General features: G+C 44.5%; 2 protein-coding genes across 6 annotated transcripts in view; one reads left to right on the top strand and one right to left on the bottom strand.

The window, feature by feature from the left end:
* BRCA2 (BRCA2 DNA repair associated) overlaps positions 1 to 2,515 on the top strand; it is a 39,619-nt gene extending 37,104 nt beyond the window's left edge. For all 4 annotated transcript variants that reach the window (XM_026108843.2, XM_026108842.2, XM_026108841.2 and 1 more), the window contains 2 exons: positions 290 to 439; positions 1,713 to 2,515. In XM_026108843.2, coding sequence (XP_025964628.2) covers positions 290 to 439; positions 1,713 to 2,339 — 777 coding nt within the window. In that variant the 3' untranslated portion in view covers positions 2,340 to 2,515. The remainder of the gene's footprint in view (positions 1 to 289; positions 440 to 1,712) is intronic.
* On the bottom strand, positions 2,353 to 17,757 carry N4BP2L1 (NEDD4 binding protein 2 like 1). Of its 2 annotated transcripts, none has more exons than XM_026108845.2 (5): positions 17,450 to 17,757; positions 9,593 to 9,717; positions 8,651 to 8,739; positions 7,507 to 7,583; positions 2,353 to 4,959 (listed from the first exon to the last, which is right to left on the bottom strand). In XM_026108845.2, exons 1-5 carry the CDS (start codon positions 17,575 to 17,577, stop codon positions 4,731 to 4,733), a joined length of 648 nt encoding a protein of 215 aa, XP_025964630.1. In that variant the 5' UTR covers positions 17,578 to 17,757; the 3' UTR covers positions 2,353 to 4,730. The 2 variants fall into 2 exon arrangements, with proteins under 2 accessions (XP_025964630.1, XP_025964631.1); XM_026108846.2 differs by having other exon boundaries at positions 8,651 to 8,736; positions 17,450 to 17,683.
* Positions 17,758 to 18,891: the final 1,134 nt, after the last annotated feature.

Raw genomic sequence — 18,891 nt, 5'->3', positions numbered from 1 at the left:
TTTGTAGCTGTGTGAAGTAGTGCATCTGGTCATGCCTTCTCACTTCTTACTGAAAAACAGGTTTAAGTACAGAAGGAGGTGTTTCTTCTTAACAGTATCAGGAAGGTGTATTTTGCTTCCCCCCACCGAAGTTGCAGCAATCTTCTAAATTGTTGGTTACCCATAAAATAAACTTATGGCAGAATCATGATGAGAAAGCTTAGTCCCCAAAATTTTGTTTGCAAGCATATAATACTTTTGTAATTTTAAAAACAGCTGTTACTGCATTGTAATCTGTTCTTCTTTATAGAATGTGGATTCCTTTTGTTCTGATGCCGAAAGAAAATTGATGAATTTGCTCCGCAGAAATGGCCCACTTACACCCAACTTACCTAAAAGATATGGCTTGGAATGCTTTTCCCCTTGTAACTCAGGCCTTTATGCAGGGCATAACAGTTTGGTAAGCTTCTTGTAACTAATATTGGTTTTATACAGACAATACTTATAGTAATAATATAAGCACATTTTATACTATATGGCTTATACTGATTGGTTTTTTTCCTCAAAATTTCCACAAAAATTGTAGCTAGAGATTTGTTGCATCTTAGTCACCTCTTCGTCCACTAAAATCAACATCCTTCTGCATTTTTTGGTATATTATGTTTATAGAAGAAGTGTTCCAGTGGGGCTTAACTTCCTTTCTAATTTTATATGAGTAAATTGAATCCTCTTTTCCCTTACGGATGACTTACTGCTTTCTAGGTCCCATTATGAAAACTATCTGACATATGGATGTCACTGGGAGGAAAGTTCTTCATCAGTATTTTATTTTTCTTCTGGGACACTCTGCAAGTCCTGCCCTTGTTTAGATAATATATCTTCTGGTCTTTTTTCCTAGATATAGTTCACTTACAATTTTCTTGGTAAAGGTTTACATTTGGAGCAATCTCAACATAAATTGTTGGAGTTAAATAGTGCTGTCTTTTCCCTGAAGGTTGCTGGTGGTAAGTTGTTCCAGAAGCGTAGGACTGAGTGCAGTTGGAACAAAAATTTTTTCTGCCACTGGTTGCTATGGAGGTGGAAGCACCCTAATTTAAGACTGATTCCTGAGGACTAGATTAAAAAGTCTCCAAGGCATCACTTTCTATTTTCAGAGACAGTTCTAATATTTAATTTTGAAGGTTTAGCAGTATATATAATTTTATTAAATATATTAACCAATTTAAAATAAATGAGACTTTAAAGGTATACTGAAGTTAAGCATGGGTTTGATGACTTGCAGCGTAGTGATTATCTTGCGCATATGGTTACCCTTCATTTTTTTAGTCTATATGCTGCCCTCCTTTTTTTATTTTCCCCCTTTTTTCAGTTTTCTTTTATGTTTTTCTTTGACAACTTTTTGAGTATATGTTCAGTGCAGTATAAGTCAAAATTAACTCTATTCTATAATGATTATTTTGAATTCGTACAATCTGGCACAGAAAAAATCCCATACATTTAGTTTAGATTTCAGAAACTGAAACTGTTCTGTCTTAATGTGCCTGTAAAAATGATTTATCAAGCATCAGTACTTGAAAAAAATGTTAATCACTATCAGAAGATAACAAATTAAAGTTCACTTTAATGACATGAATAGCATTTTTGTATCATTTTTTTCCCCGTTGTGTGGAAGTATTTGAGGAAGCTAACAAAATAGGATGTTTTCTTTAACATAAAACTTCTTTTTTAAACAGATCTCTTCTCCTAATATCGAAGTGAAGTATCATAGGCCTTTGGCAAGCAGCATACAGAATTTGAAACTTGTCCCACACAGCTCAGCAAAAATGTCTCCATCTGCTACTACAAATGAAGACCATCCCAAAAACAGCAAAAAGAGAAAAGCTATGGACTTGCTCAGCCGCATACCTGCCCCTCCACCACTGACACCAATCTGTTCAACTGTTTCTCCATCTTTAAAAAAGGCATTTCAGCCTCCGCGAAGTTTGGGTTTTCAGCATAGCAAGTCACCAAAAGAAAATAATTGGAATATCAGTCATGCCACCCCCTGTAGAAAATTGAGAGAGACTGTCCGTCTTCCTGAGAATGATCTGGTTGCAGATGAAGAACTTGCGATGATTAATACGCAAGCACTCATAAATACTTTACCAGAAGAGAAGATTGATTGTGTAAATGAAAACAGCAGTACAATAGCTACTAATTTATCTGATGATCTTTCACAAAAAAATAGTTTTAGATCTGGTGAGGATGCAAATAACTCTTCAAAACATTGTGCTGAAGGGGCTGAGGCTTTTCAGCAGGATGCAGAGGAAGCTGAGGGCTCATTAACAGACCACAGAAAGCTACAGAGACAAAAAAAATAAGAATGCTACTAAATGCATGTATACAGTGTTGTATATATTTCAAATTCAAATTATTTTTACACTTTGTACATTAAATTCTGATCGTATTTAATAAAGATATATTACAAAAACAAAGTAAGTGGCATTTCATCTGATACCATAAATTGGAGTTGAATAATTATACATTTCTCACATAGCTACGTATGATGCAATAGGCATTAGCGTGGCCAAAGGTTTAATGACATTTTATAAGCCATTGCTTTGATTCTGATGTATTCCTAAATTATACCACGATCTTTTGTTTCTGTGTAAAAGCATCAGTTTTGTTGCCTCTGTTAGAACAGTTGTTTGGCTGTCAGAAGTAAATATGGAGCACATCTATTGCAGTAGTACTGTGCCAAATAAGTGAAAACAATTCCCTAATTCCATTATAACCAGAACATAACACTTTAATTCTGGAATATTGCTCTTTAATTTCAGTACAGTTTTCATAATGGTTTTTCCCTCATACTTCTCATAGTGTTAAAAGTTTTAGAAAACAGCTGTAACTATGAATGTTTCTAAACTACTCATTTGTAGTAAAGGTACCACTTTGAGTGACATTATGGAAAGAATGATCTTACTTTAATTTCGTCACTTATGAGTTCTTTCTGCCAGGAAAATACTGAAGTGCAGTAGCGAGTACTTTTATTCATTACTTTGTTCTCATTAAGCTCAACAAGTGAGACTTTGCAGAACTGGAATTTCTCTACTCTCTCTAGCGAGCCGAGCTGCACCTCCACTGGGATTTTGCAGTCAGCCCGCCCTGTCCTCCTGCCTCCTACCAGACGCCCGCCGAAGGCGCGTGCTCCTGCAGGAGGCCAGCAGCTCCCCCTGCCAGCCTGGGGGGACGTGGGGACGGCTGAACGTTGTGGCAGGACCAGAGAATTGTAACGGGCTGCAAGCAGCTGCTGCTGAGCCAGCTTCCCTCGGCCCCTTCGGTCACAATTATTTATGATGGAGACCCTTTAAGACACTACTACATTAAATGCTACTTGAGTAAAAAATTTATCCCATACATCCACTACTTTAGAGTCCTACAGACAGCTTTGCTTTAGCACAGTGACAGCATGATACTTCTTTATGCCTCGTAACTCTTCTCTATCCACTAAACTGCTAATTAGTTGCAGCTATACCTGCACTTCTCAATGTCTAGTGCTAGCTGTCTTCATTTCCTACTGCAAAATAAAGCACTACCATCCCTTTCTACAACTGCTCTCTAATATTTCACACCTACTTTAAAAAATTGTCATTGCAAATGCTGCGTTTTAAAAATTGCTTCCAGAGGCTTCCTGATACGGAAATCATCAGTGTGATTTAAACATACAGACAAAAGAAAATAGTGCAAGATAGCTTCTTTCTTTCATCCATTCCCCCATCCACGTGGGTTTCTCTGTGCTTTGTCGTGGAAGGAGCTGATTTCTCCCCCTATGTACACATTTTTTCTTTCTCCCTTCTTAAGTAATCATTTTCTGAAATAGAATTTGTACTTGAGGTTATTTCAGGTATTCTGTAGACATGTGTTTCAACTACTTAGAGCTGTTTCTGTAGCCCTCCTCCTGCCTGAGTGCTAGACTAGCACTAGCGGCTCCTTTCAAGACCCTCCACATGTGGCCTTGTGTCGGGCTCAGCTGAACTCGGCCTCTCCTGCCAGCCCAAGTCTCAGCAAGACAAGGAGCTCGGTTCAGCATTAAAGCTTTTCTCAAGGCTGGAGAAACTTTGGCTGTGCAAGAGCTAAAGCGAGAAAAGCATGAATCAAGGCAGCAGAGATGCTGAGGTAGAACAGGGAATGCTGTTAAATCTTGTTAAGGTCTTTTAGAGCTACCTTTTTTTTTTTTTTTTTTTAAATGGTTCACTTTGCCTCTCTTAAAGCCAGCAGTAATGCCCTGGACATGGTAGAGTGGGAAGAGACAAAAGGCCACGCAAGACATGCAGCCGGCTAAAAGCAAAATGTCAAGAAGGGACTGCTGCACAGGGGAGGACTTGGCCACATAGCCTCTGATGAAAGAAAGAATTTGAGAATATCTAGTGTTATCTGTTAGTGACAGATAGCTAGGCAGAAAAAAAAAAAGAAAAAAAAAAAAAGAAAAAGTGTGATAAGCACAGCTAGCAAATTTCACCATAAATGTGACTGGATTTTAGTGGTGGAAGAAGGTTTGGGTGGGGGGTTATAGTCTGTACTGGGTACAGTGGGCTTAGTTCAGTCACATAAACCTGTGAAATTATTGTTCGCTGACATTTAAAGACTTGTAAGATAAAAGAGTCTAAATTAGAAATATAGTAGAAAAATACAAGAATAAGAAATAATTTAGAAAAATGTAAAAATAAAGACATTTATATCCTGACGATTAAAACAGACGTGAAATCCATCCCTTAATTAACTGGCGCAAGGTTTGTTCGCGGCCCACGCAGCCGCCTGTCGGCGAGGGCCGCCCGGGGGGCGCGCTGGGCCCCATGACCACCCCCCGCCTGGGGGGCCCCGGTGCTCCGCTCAGCTCCGTTCGGCTTCTGGGCCCGAAGAACGCTGTGGAAGGTCACGCCGTGTTCGTACTGCTCCTTCATCCGCTGTATCTTTTGGCGAGGGACATCATGAATGTTTCTTCTACAGAACCAACATTAATAGAAAATACAGGTTATTTAGTCACCCATATATTACAGGTTACCTTAAGCTTGCTAAGGGGCCTGCTGTGTTCAGGATGTCAGTTCTTGGCCCCAGTGATATGATTTAGCCCTTTCTCACCACTGTTATTCATGGCCACCTATGTTTCAAATTTATTTTTGGTGACTTTGCTGGAAAAAACATAACCCAAAGATTTTGGTGAGCAGCCAGGCCTTGAGACATTAGATGAATGTGCTGTGTAGATCTGTGTATTGTGGTATATGAATATTGTTGTTATTTAATGCAACCAGCTTGGCAGGCTTGGGGGGGGGGGGGGGGGGGGCTTTTACACACCTGCGGAAAGGCAGCCAGGGCTGCAGCTCGCCCTGCTGCCGACTTGCAACGGATGCGTGCAGGGGCCTGACTCTGCTGCTGCAGTAGCTGAGTGGGAAAACCTAGCCCAGGTGCTCGCTGGGCTGAAAGGCCAAGGCCTGCTGCTGGCAAACAGGGACTTGGGAAGAGGGGAAGCCGGTGGGAAGACAAATTGGTGGAATTTGTTTGCCACAGAGGCTGGCCATGCTCACACATTGGAGCAAATGAAGACACGGCTGAGAGAGAGGGGAACAGGGTACTCGAACACACAGGGCTTGCTGGAGAGACCAGAAACAGCTGGAGACACTCAGGACTTCAGTGTGAATTCCCCCCCCCCCCCCCAAGAAAAAAAAAGTTTTTGCAAATTCTTGATAGTCTTGTTTTTTTGCCATTTAACTCTTTAAAGCGCCATTAGTGATTTAGCATGCAGGATGGATTCATTCTGGCGCAAGTTTGTCCTGCATCTGTATTTTTGCAGTCTTGCAGTGTGCACATCCTGGAGCACTCCAAAAAACCCTTTTCCCTGGCAGCACTGAGGTGCTGGTCATGCAGCAGGATGTGCACCCTACTTGTGATGTGGCCACAAGTCCCTCCAGCAGCCAGTGCCTCCCATGAGTGCCCAGGACCAGCACCCAGCACACATTTCATTGCCAGTGAAGATGCAATGTGGACACGCAGTCCTGGAACCAGACGGGTAACTGCAACCCAGTCCCTGCTCCCGCCCTCTTTGTACCTGAGCTGTGGGGATAGTAAGGGACTTGTGCTGTCAGCGGTATCCTGAATCACACCTGGGTGTGCAGGACACATAAGCAGAGCTCTGGAGAGAGTTAGCAGTGATTGCATGGGAGACTTCGGTTGTTCACATCAGCTTGAGGGGACAAAAGGCTGTGGCACCTAGGGAACCTAGCACTGGTGGAAACTTGTGGAAACTAGGGATGTTTACCGGCTATCCAGAAACGTGCAGCACAGACTGAAGGCCCTCGTGCACCAGAAAGCACCTTCACTTGTCCCTGAATCATTTGCCAAGGGACTGCCCCAAACAATGTATTTGTACAGTGCTCACTGGCTACCATAAACCGTTGACTTGTTTCAACTGATTAATAAAACAACACACAAGTGACCAAGTAGTTTGGTCTATAATTAACGACTACTGTTAAAATACATCTCTGCAGTGATGCCCTACAAATCCCTCCTGGCTGGTGCTGGTGAAGCACATGCTGGTCTGACCGTGTGAGGCTACGTCATGGCCGTTCTCACTGGCCCTCAGCCCCAGGCCATCGGCTGCCGGCCGCCGTGTCGTGGCTCCCGTGGGGCTGTGAATGCTCTGAGGCACAGACCTCCAGCATTTGTCTCCATCAAGCATAAAAAGAACACCACTGATTCTTGACTGGAGCTCCTAGCTTGTACAAAAACATTAAAATACTGCCAACGCCTAAAATCAGTCGAAGCAAAGTCACCATGCCCTGTTTTCTTGAGACAAGTAAGTTAGCACAGGCTCCCTTCTGGGTCTCACAGGTAGGGGTGCACTCGGCTGCAACACACGCCACAGCCAGCTGGCTACAGCCCAGGAAGTCTGTCTGCATGGATTTTGCAATAACATCACAGCTGTTCACCCTGCATCCGCTAGCCAAGCAGCATACTTAAAGCCATGCGGTTACCTCTGTTACTACGGTATCATGCAGAAATGAGATGCACATTGTATCCATTTTGCATGTGTGTGTTAAGATCCTCTAGAACCTCATTTCTTGAAAGTGGTTAATGTAGCATCCCACCATACTACAGAAAGATGATACTTATCATGGTTAGACTTTTTAAGAACAGAAGTCAAGATGTTGCCTGTAGTGCCTCGACATGTCTTGTACCCAAATACAGAAAGTGCTGCTCAAAACACAGAACAAAAATCAGGGTCCCTGCCCCTAGGTGTTTGCAGTACGAACACGTGCTTCAGGCAGGTACCTTTACTAGCCCACTGGTGATCGATTCCCTTCAGATCAGTCACTTTTGGAGCTGAGCTCACTGCACATCAGGTACCAAGTAACAGAACAATGCCACAGTTGTTCTGTTGTCATCTACTAGGTTATTTTTTAGCACATATAAACAGGAGGAGTGCTAACCTTTCTTCAGAGCACATTAATAAAATGAGAAACTCCCTGCTTAATCAAAGAGAGAAAGATGTACCTTGCCAGTTCTTGAACATTGAACTTCCAGGGTGTATCTGGTTCTCGGAATATAACTTCATAGCTATTTTCACGGGCCTGAAGAAGTACACAGAAGTTTTAGCCATAGACAGATGGTTGCTGAGCCCAGGGGCAGCCGGTTTTCCTGACTCTGTGAGCACCACCCTGAGATTTTAGCTGGCCAAGAAGAGACAAGTCACATCCCACCAGGTGCCACACAGAAGGAGATAACGGCGACTCCCACCAAGGCTGTGGGCTGAGTCCCAGCTAGTTCATGAACTCTTACATCAGGGATTTTTGTTCCCAGCAAGCCTCAGCATAGCTCCCAGCTATGTAATACAACTACTTGATTGCTTTTGCTCTTGGATTTTTTGGGGGGTGGGAGGGTTGCCTCCTGAGGCGGCTATAGAGTAGCAGAAAGGAGGCAGGGACTCTGCTGACCTTTTTACATTTAGTCCACCTCCAGCTGAGATCTCTCACTTGCTACATCGTCACCCACAAGCATTCACAATTTCTGCTATTGTAGTAACATGCCTATGGTTTGCAGCACTACTATTAATACTTGCCTCTCTTGGGCTCCATAAAAAAACACTTACACTCAAATTTCTTAACTGGCAAGACAATAACCCAAGAACTTATAGCTGTGCACAAGCATGAATGTGAGGCTGGCACTGACATTATGAAACTGTACTAAAAAATATTGCCAATAAATGCCATCCTTGCCAGAATCACTGAAAACAGATACAAATGCATCCGCAAAGACACTTTATCGTGTATTTTTTACAAGTCCTGAATTAAAACTATAAATCATATCTTGATATATTTGTCAACTAATAATTTTGAAACTGTTACATTCATGCTACTTTTGGAGAAGGGAGTGACAGCCTGATCACCAAGAAGTCACAGTGCAAGATCTTTTAGAGTGATTTTGCTTCCACTCTGTTATACAACCAACTAGATAAAACAAGGACACTGGCATCTCTTTCCTTACATCTTCGCAGTATCAATTATCACTAACTATAATTAGAGAACTAAGGGAAAATGGAAGTAATTATTTTTCGCCACGGTAAGAACCCTTTCCATCAGATTGCCTCTTAAATGTCATAGCGGAGCATGTAAAAGCAATAAATCATAGCTTTCCCTACCATCATCACATACGGCTTCATTTCCCAAGCATGGATGTTGGTATTATCAATAATAACCGGGCTTTTCCCATTCTTCATTGCTTTGTCTGCTGTAATGCAACACATTAAGTAAAGCTAAACATATTAAATAACAGACTGATCCAGGTTTTACTAGCCCCCAGAGTCCTTTCTTTGGCCCATTCCTAGCGCACTTGGCTCTCAACCCTGACGTGGGTTTTCACCTACCACCCAAACGCAACCAGGGGACAGTAAATCAGCCAGCACTTTCTCAAAGGATGTTATGCAGCCAGTGACTGTGCTCAGTGGTAAGAGCTGAAATGCCTGTAGACCATGCTTACAGGTCCATAAGCGCTAGGTAGCCACAGCAGGTATTAATAACTGTTATTTGCAGAAGACATCTGCTCCGTGACCTCAACGTATGTTTGCTGCTTCCACAAAGGTCAGAGCACAGCCTCAGAAGTGTGTTACACTTTTCTCCCTGAAACAGACACCTGGATTGTTTCATTCTCAAACTTATAATTAAGTTTGCAGGTTTCCTCCTGGACATCACTAGCAACTCACTGTAACACCCACTTCCCAGTGGGGATCGACACTGGGGGAGTTTTACACTCTGAACAACGTGCCAACAGCGGTACTGAGCCGCTGCTGTGCTGGTGTTGGCATGCCACCTGCTGTTACCAAGCCACCTAGTATTCACTGTTCTACTTTCTAAAATAACATTTATCACCAACCTTTGGTCATTTCTGAACTCCTCTCTTTTGTAAATAACTTTTTTTAACCAGTAAACCATGAACGTCAGTGGACGATGCACTCCAAAATTATCTTCCCAGAGTGTTACTATACTGTACACCGCTACTTTGAGATACTTTATTTTGGGGGCTAAGTTTATGGACAGACTGAAGGTAAAACTACGCTGAGAAAACCTGGCTCCAGGTCAGTCACCTCTTGCTTGGTTCCATTCGTGCGCGTCCTCCAGGAAGTCATGCTCAAACACGTACACACCATTTCTATTGAAGAAGTCATCAGTACTGAGAACTACAGCGCTGGGGTAGTCACGTTTCAGTTGTCTGAAAAAAAAGATGAAAGCAGGATTAGTGCACACGAATGTACTCCTTTAGAACAGACATTAAACTCAGAGCTTTGCAAATGCTCTGCAGCTTTGCACAGCACTTCGTTTTGAAAACCGCAGCTTCAAGAGAACTGAAAATGTAATCGGTAGAGGGACACATAGGAGGACAGGAATTGAGCTTAAAAGAGTGTTCTTGATTCCTTCAATTCAGCAATCTATGATGGAATACCAACATATGAGTCTTTAACCATACTAAATAACAAATTCAATTTTCTTTCAGAGTTAGCTGAAAAGAGCTGATTGTAAATAACCAAAAAGATACTGATAATCTCAGGGAAGCCAGTCTCCAAAGACAACCTGATCACAGGAGTTTCGCTGGAGAGATTTCTGAAGTGGCACAGGGCAATCCCCCGGCTCCTATGGCCGACACGTCCCACGCGGACGCTCCTTGGGGCCCGGGAGCCGTGGGGAGAGCAGCGCCGCGGTGAGCTGGCTGCGCTGTGGTGAGCTGGCCGGCCGCCTTTTGGACACCCGGAGACCAGCACAAGGAAGCGAAAAGGCTCCTTTGGTGGTGGCTTAAATGTGCAGTGTTCCTCTACCAGTCCTTAGAGAGTACAAAAAAATCTTAATGCAAGATGGCATTCCCGTTTGCACAGTCAGATCTTGACTTACTTGTGTCCATAGATGGAGCCATCTCTCTCCTCAGCCCTGGGAGTGCCGGGAGGAGGGCGAGCATGAGGACGAGGAGGATGAGAAGGAGGACGAGAAGGACAAGGAGAATGAGGACGAGGACAAGGTCAACAACAAGGAAGACGAGGAGGATGAGGAGGACGACAGCAAGGATGAGGACAGGGAAGAAATCTCTGCAAGAAGTCGGGGCGAGCCTGCTGCATTGCCTCGCTCCTCTCGTCCCCCTCAGCCCAAAACAGCACCGGAAAAGCAAATCGGGCCAATGCGGAAAGCTCGCGCCTCTCGGACGTGCAGGTGCCCGCCCCGCTCTCTCACTACGCTGAGGTCTTAGTCCCCATGACTCACTTTAACCTCCCTCATAAGACGTTTCTCTTCCACCCCCATAAGCTGCAAAAAACCCCCCAGTATTTCTCAGTGCCTGATCGAATTGAGCAAGGGCAAGGGGAAAGGTCCCTCGAGGTTATCTGCAAACAAACAGGCAGACGGACAGACGACGTTTAATTCTGTCGTCCCGAGTCCTGCTCTCATCGTTCACTTACTAATTTTATCCCAATCTGCCTGCTAGCAGCAGTTCATCACCCATCCTGCACACTGCTTTTAGCTGAGGAAAGGGCCGCTTCTGCCTTGGTAACTGCCACGGTAACTTCTCTCGGTTGATTAATGAACATTATTTCGGGGTAATAACTGCCACCAAGAGCACAGACTCCGCTGCTGACTGGCTTGCCAGGGCTGACCTTGCAGCCTTGGGGTTTTGCTACCACAAAATCCCCTACCATTTAGTGGCTACATGCAGTTATCTTTTAGCACTGAAAAGATGCTTATTCACATAATTACTTCTGGGCAAACTGATGTAACCAAAGGCACGTTGCAAACTTTTGGAAAGCAGTCAGACCATTCTCACGTTAGCTTTGATCCCAGGCAAAGAGTTCTTATCATAGAAAGCATGTGAACACCCAGCACATCACCTGCTTACTCTCATGTTGATGAAGTGATATATTTAGCTCTCAATATAATTCAGCACCTTACCTTTCCCTCTGTTTTACCCATCTGCATCACAACCTCTAAAAAATGAGTTGTGCTAAAATTTTTATAGCCCCTTTAACTGCTATGATGCACATGTAATTGTGCATATTAATAAAAGATTCCAAGATGTTTATTATCTTGCCCAGTGTTCCCTTCCTTTAAAACTTTTTGCAGTCAGAGCAATTTCTTTAAATTATTCTCTCAGCATATTCCTTGTTATTTAATTGCTAACACATATGCATACATTTACAAGAGGACTTTGATATTAACCCTTTAAGCAATCTATGCATGGATGCTACGTATGCGGTTATCTGCAAACTCAGTCTACTACCTTCGCATCACTGGTAATTAAAGTAGATAAAAATTGTGCTTCAAAGGGAGGAAAATATGGTTCAAAGTGTGTTAAAAACTATGAATCACTGTCACATTTGCCTTCTTTCCTTTTAAAGAAGTGAATGCCTACTAACAGCAACATAACAGAGCATTAAATAGGAAAAATAAGAAGCTTTACCTTCTGCTTATTTTGCTGTGTTTACATGTGGCTTTTTGAAGCAACCAAACTGACACCAAAATTTACAAGAGCTTTCAGTAATCCTCTACCACCTGCGAAGTCAGCAAAAATTCTGGGGTTTTTGCCCCTTATAATTTCAACAGGCACCCAAACCTCTTTAGCATTTCCCTTGCGACTCTAGAGAGCTATAAGCTAGGCAGAACAAGTTGGTTTGCTTAGAATAAAGGTTTTATAGCATCACATTAGAATACTAATCACTCTGCAAAATAAAAACACCTATATTTTGACAAAGCAGTTGAAAATGGGAGGACTTGGGACCAATGTTGCTTATTAATAAATTTTGATCAGCACTCTAAAACAAAAATTACCCACTGCAGTCAGATCAGTAATTGTCAAACTATTCTAAGCAGGAAAAGAAGAAATCTCATCGCGAGATGAAAGGGTGCTTATCAGATACGTTAACATTGCCAAAAAAAAAAGCGCTGCACTGTGATAAACAGTATCTGTCAAAGGTCCAGTGTTAATACAACTTTGTGGCATTTTTAATTGCATGGCTCTTTGTCTTACTGTACTTATAAAACATGGCATATTATACATCTTGCTAAACACAAGTTTGCTGCTGGATTTCAGGAAAAAAGGAGGATTGGGGGAAACGGGGATGTTTCCTCTCTTGCAATAAATCTCCCAGAACCCTCCCCACCCGTTTCTTTTCCCCTTTCCCAAGCGGAAGCAGGTTTGTATGCCAGGTAACAGATCACGTTAGATTGCCTGATACAGCTGGGGAGGGGGGGAAGCTCTTAAATGCTTCTGCTTTTCTTCAGCCCTGTCACAAAAGCAGCAAAATTCGGGCTTCTGCTGCTGGAAACCGGTAAGCGCTCAGAAACGCGGAGCTGCGGAGGGCCACGGGCTTCGCCACCTGCCCCGCTGACCGCGGCGGCAGCCTCGGGTCGTGGGGATTCGGCCAGGCAATGCGGCTGCTTGGTGCGCGTTTACCTGCTGCTTCACCTTGGCCATGCTTACGATGGTTGCTATGGGCAAAAAAAGAGAGACATAGTCTTTCTGTTGAAAACCTAATTGTGCTTCTATTTGACCATAGCAGCATTGTAAGAATTATATCTCTGAAGAGACAGTGTTTTTAAAGTCTTCTAAGTCATTAATCTGAGGACCTGTTCCCATGATTTACACAGTTTTTAAGTCCCTTTTTTATTAATAGCATCTCCAGTGCTTTCAAATGATAGTTCCAAATTTTAACTATATATATTTCTATCCTCACAGATAACAAACTAATTATCCAAGACTTCAACTAGCTGCATGCAAGGAGAACACATGGGAGAAGTCTCCAAGATCACTGATAACATTACTGGAGAGAAAAGAAGTCCGTAATTACATTTCTCATGCTGTCATGCTTTTCCATCAGAAAATCTGAAGGTAAATGAATTTCTGATATTGAGTAAGTATATTGGAAGGAACATTCTCAGCATTCATAAAAATTAACAGAACTGTATTTCAGGCAGATCTCAGAACTGGTAAATTTTCTAAAGTTTATGTAATAACACTGCACTGAACTACTTATTCTGGTCAGTTTCCGTAATGCAAGGCATTCCCACGGCATCTGAAACGTACTCGGTTTTGCCGGAAAATCTGACCTGTGAGATCTGGAGCACCTGCATGGCACGGTTAGCTGCCTGCACTATTTGGACAACTGCTAGCGCCCTGAAGACTTTGGCCCAGGGCAAGCCCGCCAGCCAACTGCTGCAGTGCTGCAGACCTCTCCCAGGGCACACATCTCGCCTGCTTGGATTAGAGCAGCGGCGGTATTTTGCAGAGCAACAGGCTGCACGTAAGGTTTGATAAACAGATTATTCAGGAGAATTCCCTGAAGCTTAGGGCATTTTGTATTAACATGGTTAAATGTTTGCAACACATTACCACCTAGAAGCACGAGCTAATAGGCAAAGCCCATAACGTGTGTCCGAGCTGGAGCCGTGCGGGACCTTAAGGATCCTCATAACAACAGTGGGGCTGGAAGCGTAGGAAGGAGCTGGACAAACGCAGCGGAGATAACTCGAGAAGCCACAGACTACACCAAGCAGCGGTTCCTCAGTGCCAACGTAATTTTACCCTCCTGTTTTCTGGTCATCTGCTCTGCAAGACTGCTCGCTCCATGCTTCATAAGGGGCAAAGGAATGACCCTACTTCAAGCGATAAACTGACAGCAGTGGATGAAAAGTTTTATGTTATTCTACTAATAAATAAAGAGAAAAATGAACAGTCTGCTCTGGTTGTTTGATCATGCCTCATATTTGGGCAAAATTGCTAGCTAGAGAGGGCCATGTGTTACGTGAGTTGTGTATCACAGCAACATGTTGCCAAAGAGCTGAAAATACAGCTGCTGTACAACAGAGAAACAGCCTGTGCAGGAACCGGCTATGAACTTTATGCAGGTCATTTGATTTTCAGAGATGTTTTTGGAAGCTATGCCCACTCCATCATCTCAGATAACCAGCATGTCTTCTCGGCAGTTGCCTCAGTTTGAGCAGGAAAGATGTACCGTGAAGCCGGGAGGACGTGCCAAGGTGGCGGGTGCTGCACGTACTTGCGATGGAGGCTGTTAGAGATGTACCTCCAAACTGCCCTCTTCTGCTCCATGCTTCTGCTGGTAGCAACGTTGGGTGAACAGTCAGAGGGAGCCAGTTAGGATCACCTAATAAACGTAGTTCAGGGAAGATTATCCTTAACCGTGAAGTCATTGGAGAGGTATGGGCCTTGGCATTAAGGAGACTGAATCCTCCTTCTGCCCTATTACATCCCTCACCATCTTCATCAGAGACCAAAACCAGGCAGGTATTGCTTACACACACAGCAAAAGGCCAGCACTCTGCTGAAGCCCCGGGACAGGTGATTTGCCTCTGCAAGACGTACGCTCTGATAGCGGCAGGATGGCGAGCAGGTTACGCCAGGTTGTCCGTGCCTTTCCCCTTCCTGCTTTTCCAACAGGAAGAGAGGCTGTAGCTGTAAAGACATCCAAAACGAGAGAACGAAAAAAGGGGGGGGGGGGGGGGGAAACTGCCAAAGATTCCTGGAGAATGAAATAAGCAAACTCTTGAGGCAAAAAAACGGCACCATGATAACGGCTGACTACTAGGGGGTATAAAAGACCGTCCAAAAATCAGATCCTCATCAGCAACCAAGAGGAACCCAGGAGATACGGTGGGGAGGCAACCGCCGAAGCTCCTTGTCCTCTCCGACTGCTGCAAGACCCCCTGGGCAAATGCATCTTGGTGCTGCAAGCACTTGCAAATATGTGGGTGTGACAGTGGGACAGTGTGAGTGAATAAAATCTACAAGAGAATGAATCTGAGTGGGTAAAGTCAGCTTACCTAGGGATTTTGTAAATAAATACTCGCCTCCCCCCTCCACAAGTCTTATTTTGTTATACTTGCTTTCTGCAAACATACACCAAAGAAATGACCCCAGAGCTGCCTGCTGTCCTTCTACTGGGGCAATCAGACAATTCAGAAATATTAATACTTTCTTCAACTGAGTGAATCCTTTAACCCAGACTCCGATTCATTCCCTGAAGCGGAATTCACAATGTGGTCCCACAAACACTCATACTGGCTCGAGCAAGGGGAAGTTATGAGCAGGGTTGGCAGGGCAGGGAAAATACGCCAGCATCAAACCTTAAAAGATGCACCATCTGCCTTCTGCTTTCTCAGGGTTTTTAAACGACAGCACTCCCTCCGTTTGCCCTTCCTCACGCTGCAACTGCTTGTGCACAGCCAAGCTGCACGGAGCACTACCCGCCACCGCAGCCCTCCGCTTGCACGCAGGGAGCTGCAGGAGCTGCACCATGAGCTTTTCAGCACAGGGCTTGTTTTCCTAGGATGTGATGGAAATTGAATCTGTGACAGAAAGAGAGAAATAGAGAAGCCACTCCAGATGCTCGTTAGGACGCAGCTAAACTGGTTTACGCTGTGACACCCATTACACTTCCTGCACAGCCACGGGCATGTGCAGCAGCTGATGTGGTTAGTCTGTCTCAGACAGAGCTCAGCCTGCTGAGCCCACCAGTGTCCTTTAATAAGCTTGGTAGAGTCAAAACAATTATATAACTGTTGCGAAACAGGAAAATGCTGTTTTAAGAAACATGTGCAAAAGGATCACAAATGCATTTGTGCTTCTAGCTGTCTTTATAGAAGATGTTAAACAGAGTTGTTTCAAAAATATTGTTTTGTTATGGATTGAGACATCTGCCCACGTGCACAACCTTCTCCTGGTGTATCCTGCCTACCCCGCTGCAATTAACAACACCGAAAAGGGCGGAATGTGGGATGGGCAAATCTCTGAATTTTCTTGGCACAGCCTCTTTTCATAATCTAGCCCAGAGGCACTACACGCCGTTTTTACAACTGCCCTTTGAGCCACATACTGCCGAAAGTAACGATACAATTTACACGTCACCTCTGTCTTTTCCAGGAGTTGGATGCAGAGTGAGACGCTCGAGCGTTTGTCTCCCATGGGCCTAAAACAAGGCTTACTATGCGCTTTGTAAGTCTGTCATTAATAATTAATCTTGCATTTTAACCGGAAAAAACAGTGGTGAGTCAGTTACTTGTAACCGTGGTGGATACGTCCCCGGATCATGAGGTTCTTGGTGCACTAGGAGAAGACCCAGAAACATGTACGGCCTGTACTTACAGCGCCTCTTTAGCTAGGCACATATTTCAGATTTCATTAAAAACACAGTATCTGTAAGTGCGCTTAGTCTTACAGAACAGGAGAGGCAGGAGGTAGCATTTTACAGAAAGTACAGTACTGAAAACAGGAAACACTACAGATTAGCCCATTGTAGGGTTTTATACCGCCACCTTTTGCAGCTGAGCCCTTCCTGCGAAAACAACAGCATCAGCGAAGTCCTTTAAGAACCTGTGTATGGTACCAGCACTTGGGCTGTCCGCACCGGAGTCTGAAAACTTGAGGGAAGGATGCAGGGAATACGGGGGGTTGATTTTCCTGGTTTTGTGGAAAGTGGGTGACCCTGGCGGGGTCTGAGATACCAGATTTACAGGTTGTAGCTATGCTGTGTCACACCAACTGTGGCACTGTCTCCCAGCGTTCCCCTCAGAGTTGTTTCTATCTGTAAGTTCCTTTTTTAAGTCAGTTTTTAGCCCTGTTTGAGAGAGGAACAGTCTCTTCTGCCCTTCCACTTCATGCACCACTGCTGTGACTAGATGTGAAAACACCAGTCATCGTTCTTGTCAAGCTTCACCACGAGAGGGGCAGCGCTTTACCACACCCGTGACAAACTGCACAACAGCCCAGGCTACCAACACCACTCTGCTGTTTTGTACCTGAGAGCCTAAAAACGAAGCAGAAGACACCGTGCCTTGGGTCCCACCAGGGACGCACCTCGTGGTACCCACCACCCAGAACGACAAGGTACCCAGCCCTACGGGCAGCATACACTCAAAGCAGCTGGCCGCCGCGCTGCGCTGCCCCTTACCTGGCCAGCGTGCTCTTCCCGGAGCCGGGCAGGCCGCGCAGCAGGACGAGCGTCTTGCCGAAGCGGCCGCGACGGGGCCGCGGCTGCAGCCGGAGCCCCCCGAGGGCGCGGAGCAGCCGCTCCTCCATGCGGCCCCGCGGCGCCGCCCGGCCCGGCCCGGCCCCGCTGCCCCCGGGGCACGGGCGGTTTCGCCCCCTCCGCCCCCGGCTGCGCGGCCGGGATCGTGCCCGCACGCTGCTCTCACCGGGAGTTGGTCTAAAAACAAACAAGCAAGCAACCACCCAACCAACCGGTAACTCTTCCCACACAAGCTTCCCCCGCCTCCTTACAGCGTATGGAAACTGGTGAACAAATGAAAGCTCAGGCCGCTCGACAGCACGAGTCTAGTTCCAGATCTTATGTTTTCAGTTTTCTCCCTGTGCAAAAGTGAAGGCTCACTTTAAAAAGAGAACTTATGAAAAAAAGACGTTGTGTAAAAATGTATATCCAGGGCCTAGGACATTACAAGGAAGAGAAGATACTCTAAACAGTGCACAAAACTGTCAGGTCACTACATTAATTTTCTCATCAGCATCATCTTTAATCATTTCAATTAATCTCCCACTTCTCACAGACATGCAAACGCAAGTGCTGAAAGTCTGCAGCTCCATGGGTTGAGTAGAGGGCCTAGGTGCTATAAACTACAAGTTACCTAAGAAAGGGAATCACCAAATCACTTCAGAGTGGCGGTATCTACAGTACCTTCATAAAGTGCTCCAGTACTTTTTTTTTTTTTGGGGGGGGGGGGGGGCTGGGAGGGGCCAGAGGAGGGACAGGGGAAAATAACCCATCCGTTGGAGACCCCCCAGCAGCAGACAAGGGTTCCAAGCAGATGTTGCTAAATAATGGCGTGGCATGATCTAGGTGACCCCATGCATCAAGCACGCACCAGCATTACTTCTTCCAAATGCCCGATCACATAAGAAACTATGGCAAGTTCAACAAGATTTATTTTCCATAAAGAAAACCTGACTTGCCTTAACATTACCACCACAGCAGCAAAAGAAAGAAATAAGTGTTTCCAGTAAAAACAAAACAAAACAAAAACAAAAAAACCCCACTTGGCAGTGTGGTATCACTCTCCCTCTGAAAGGCAAACAAAATATCAACCAACTACTGGTTAGAAACTAGTCTCTCATATATCACAGGCACACGTACACATTTAACTACAGTACTGAAGAGTTTTTTTCAGCTTTTAAGAGTTTGCAAATAGTTATAGTACTAAAGGTAGTGTTCACATACAACAAAAAAAGCTTAGTCCCCTAAATGTGGCACACTATATTATGAGTACTGTGCATTGAAAAAGCAAAACTGACCAGTGTACTTCCAACACAAGCTGAATGAAGTGGGAAAAATGGCAGGAAATAAGACGTAAACTTCTTTGAAATTCAACAAAGATACTA

This window comes from Dromaius novaehollandiae, chromosome 1, assembly GCF_036370855.1.
Source record: "Dromaius novaehollandiae isolate bDroNov1 chromosome 1, bDroNov1.hap1, whole genome shotgun sequence".
Classification (NCBI taxonomy): domain Eukaryota; kingdom Metazoa; phylum Chordata; class Aves; order Casuariiformes; family Dromaiidae; genus Dromaius; species Dromaius novaehollandiae.
Note: the sequence above shows the minus strand (reverse complement) of the source record. Positions and strands in the feature narration are given on the sequence as shown.

Bases quoted from the DNA above. Each gene is read 5' to 3' on its own strand.
- N4BP2L1 (XM_026108845.2), bottom strand. From the start codon at position 17,577: ATGGAGGAGCGGCTGCTCCGCGCCCTCGGGGGGCTCCGGCTGCAGCCG. The intron at 7,584-8,650 runs GTAGGGAAAGCT...GTACTTCTTCAG, and splicing joins TGAAGCCGTATGTGATGATG to GCCCGTGAAAATAGCTATGA. The intron at 4,960-7,506 runs GTACATCTTTCT...TTGGTTCTGTAG, and splicing joins AATGTTCAAGAACTGGCAAG to AAGAAACATTCATGATGTCC.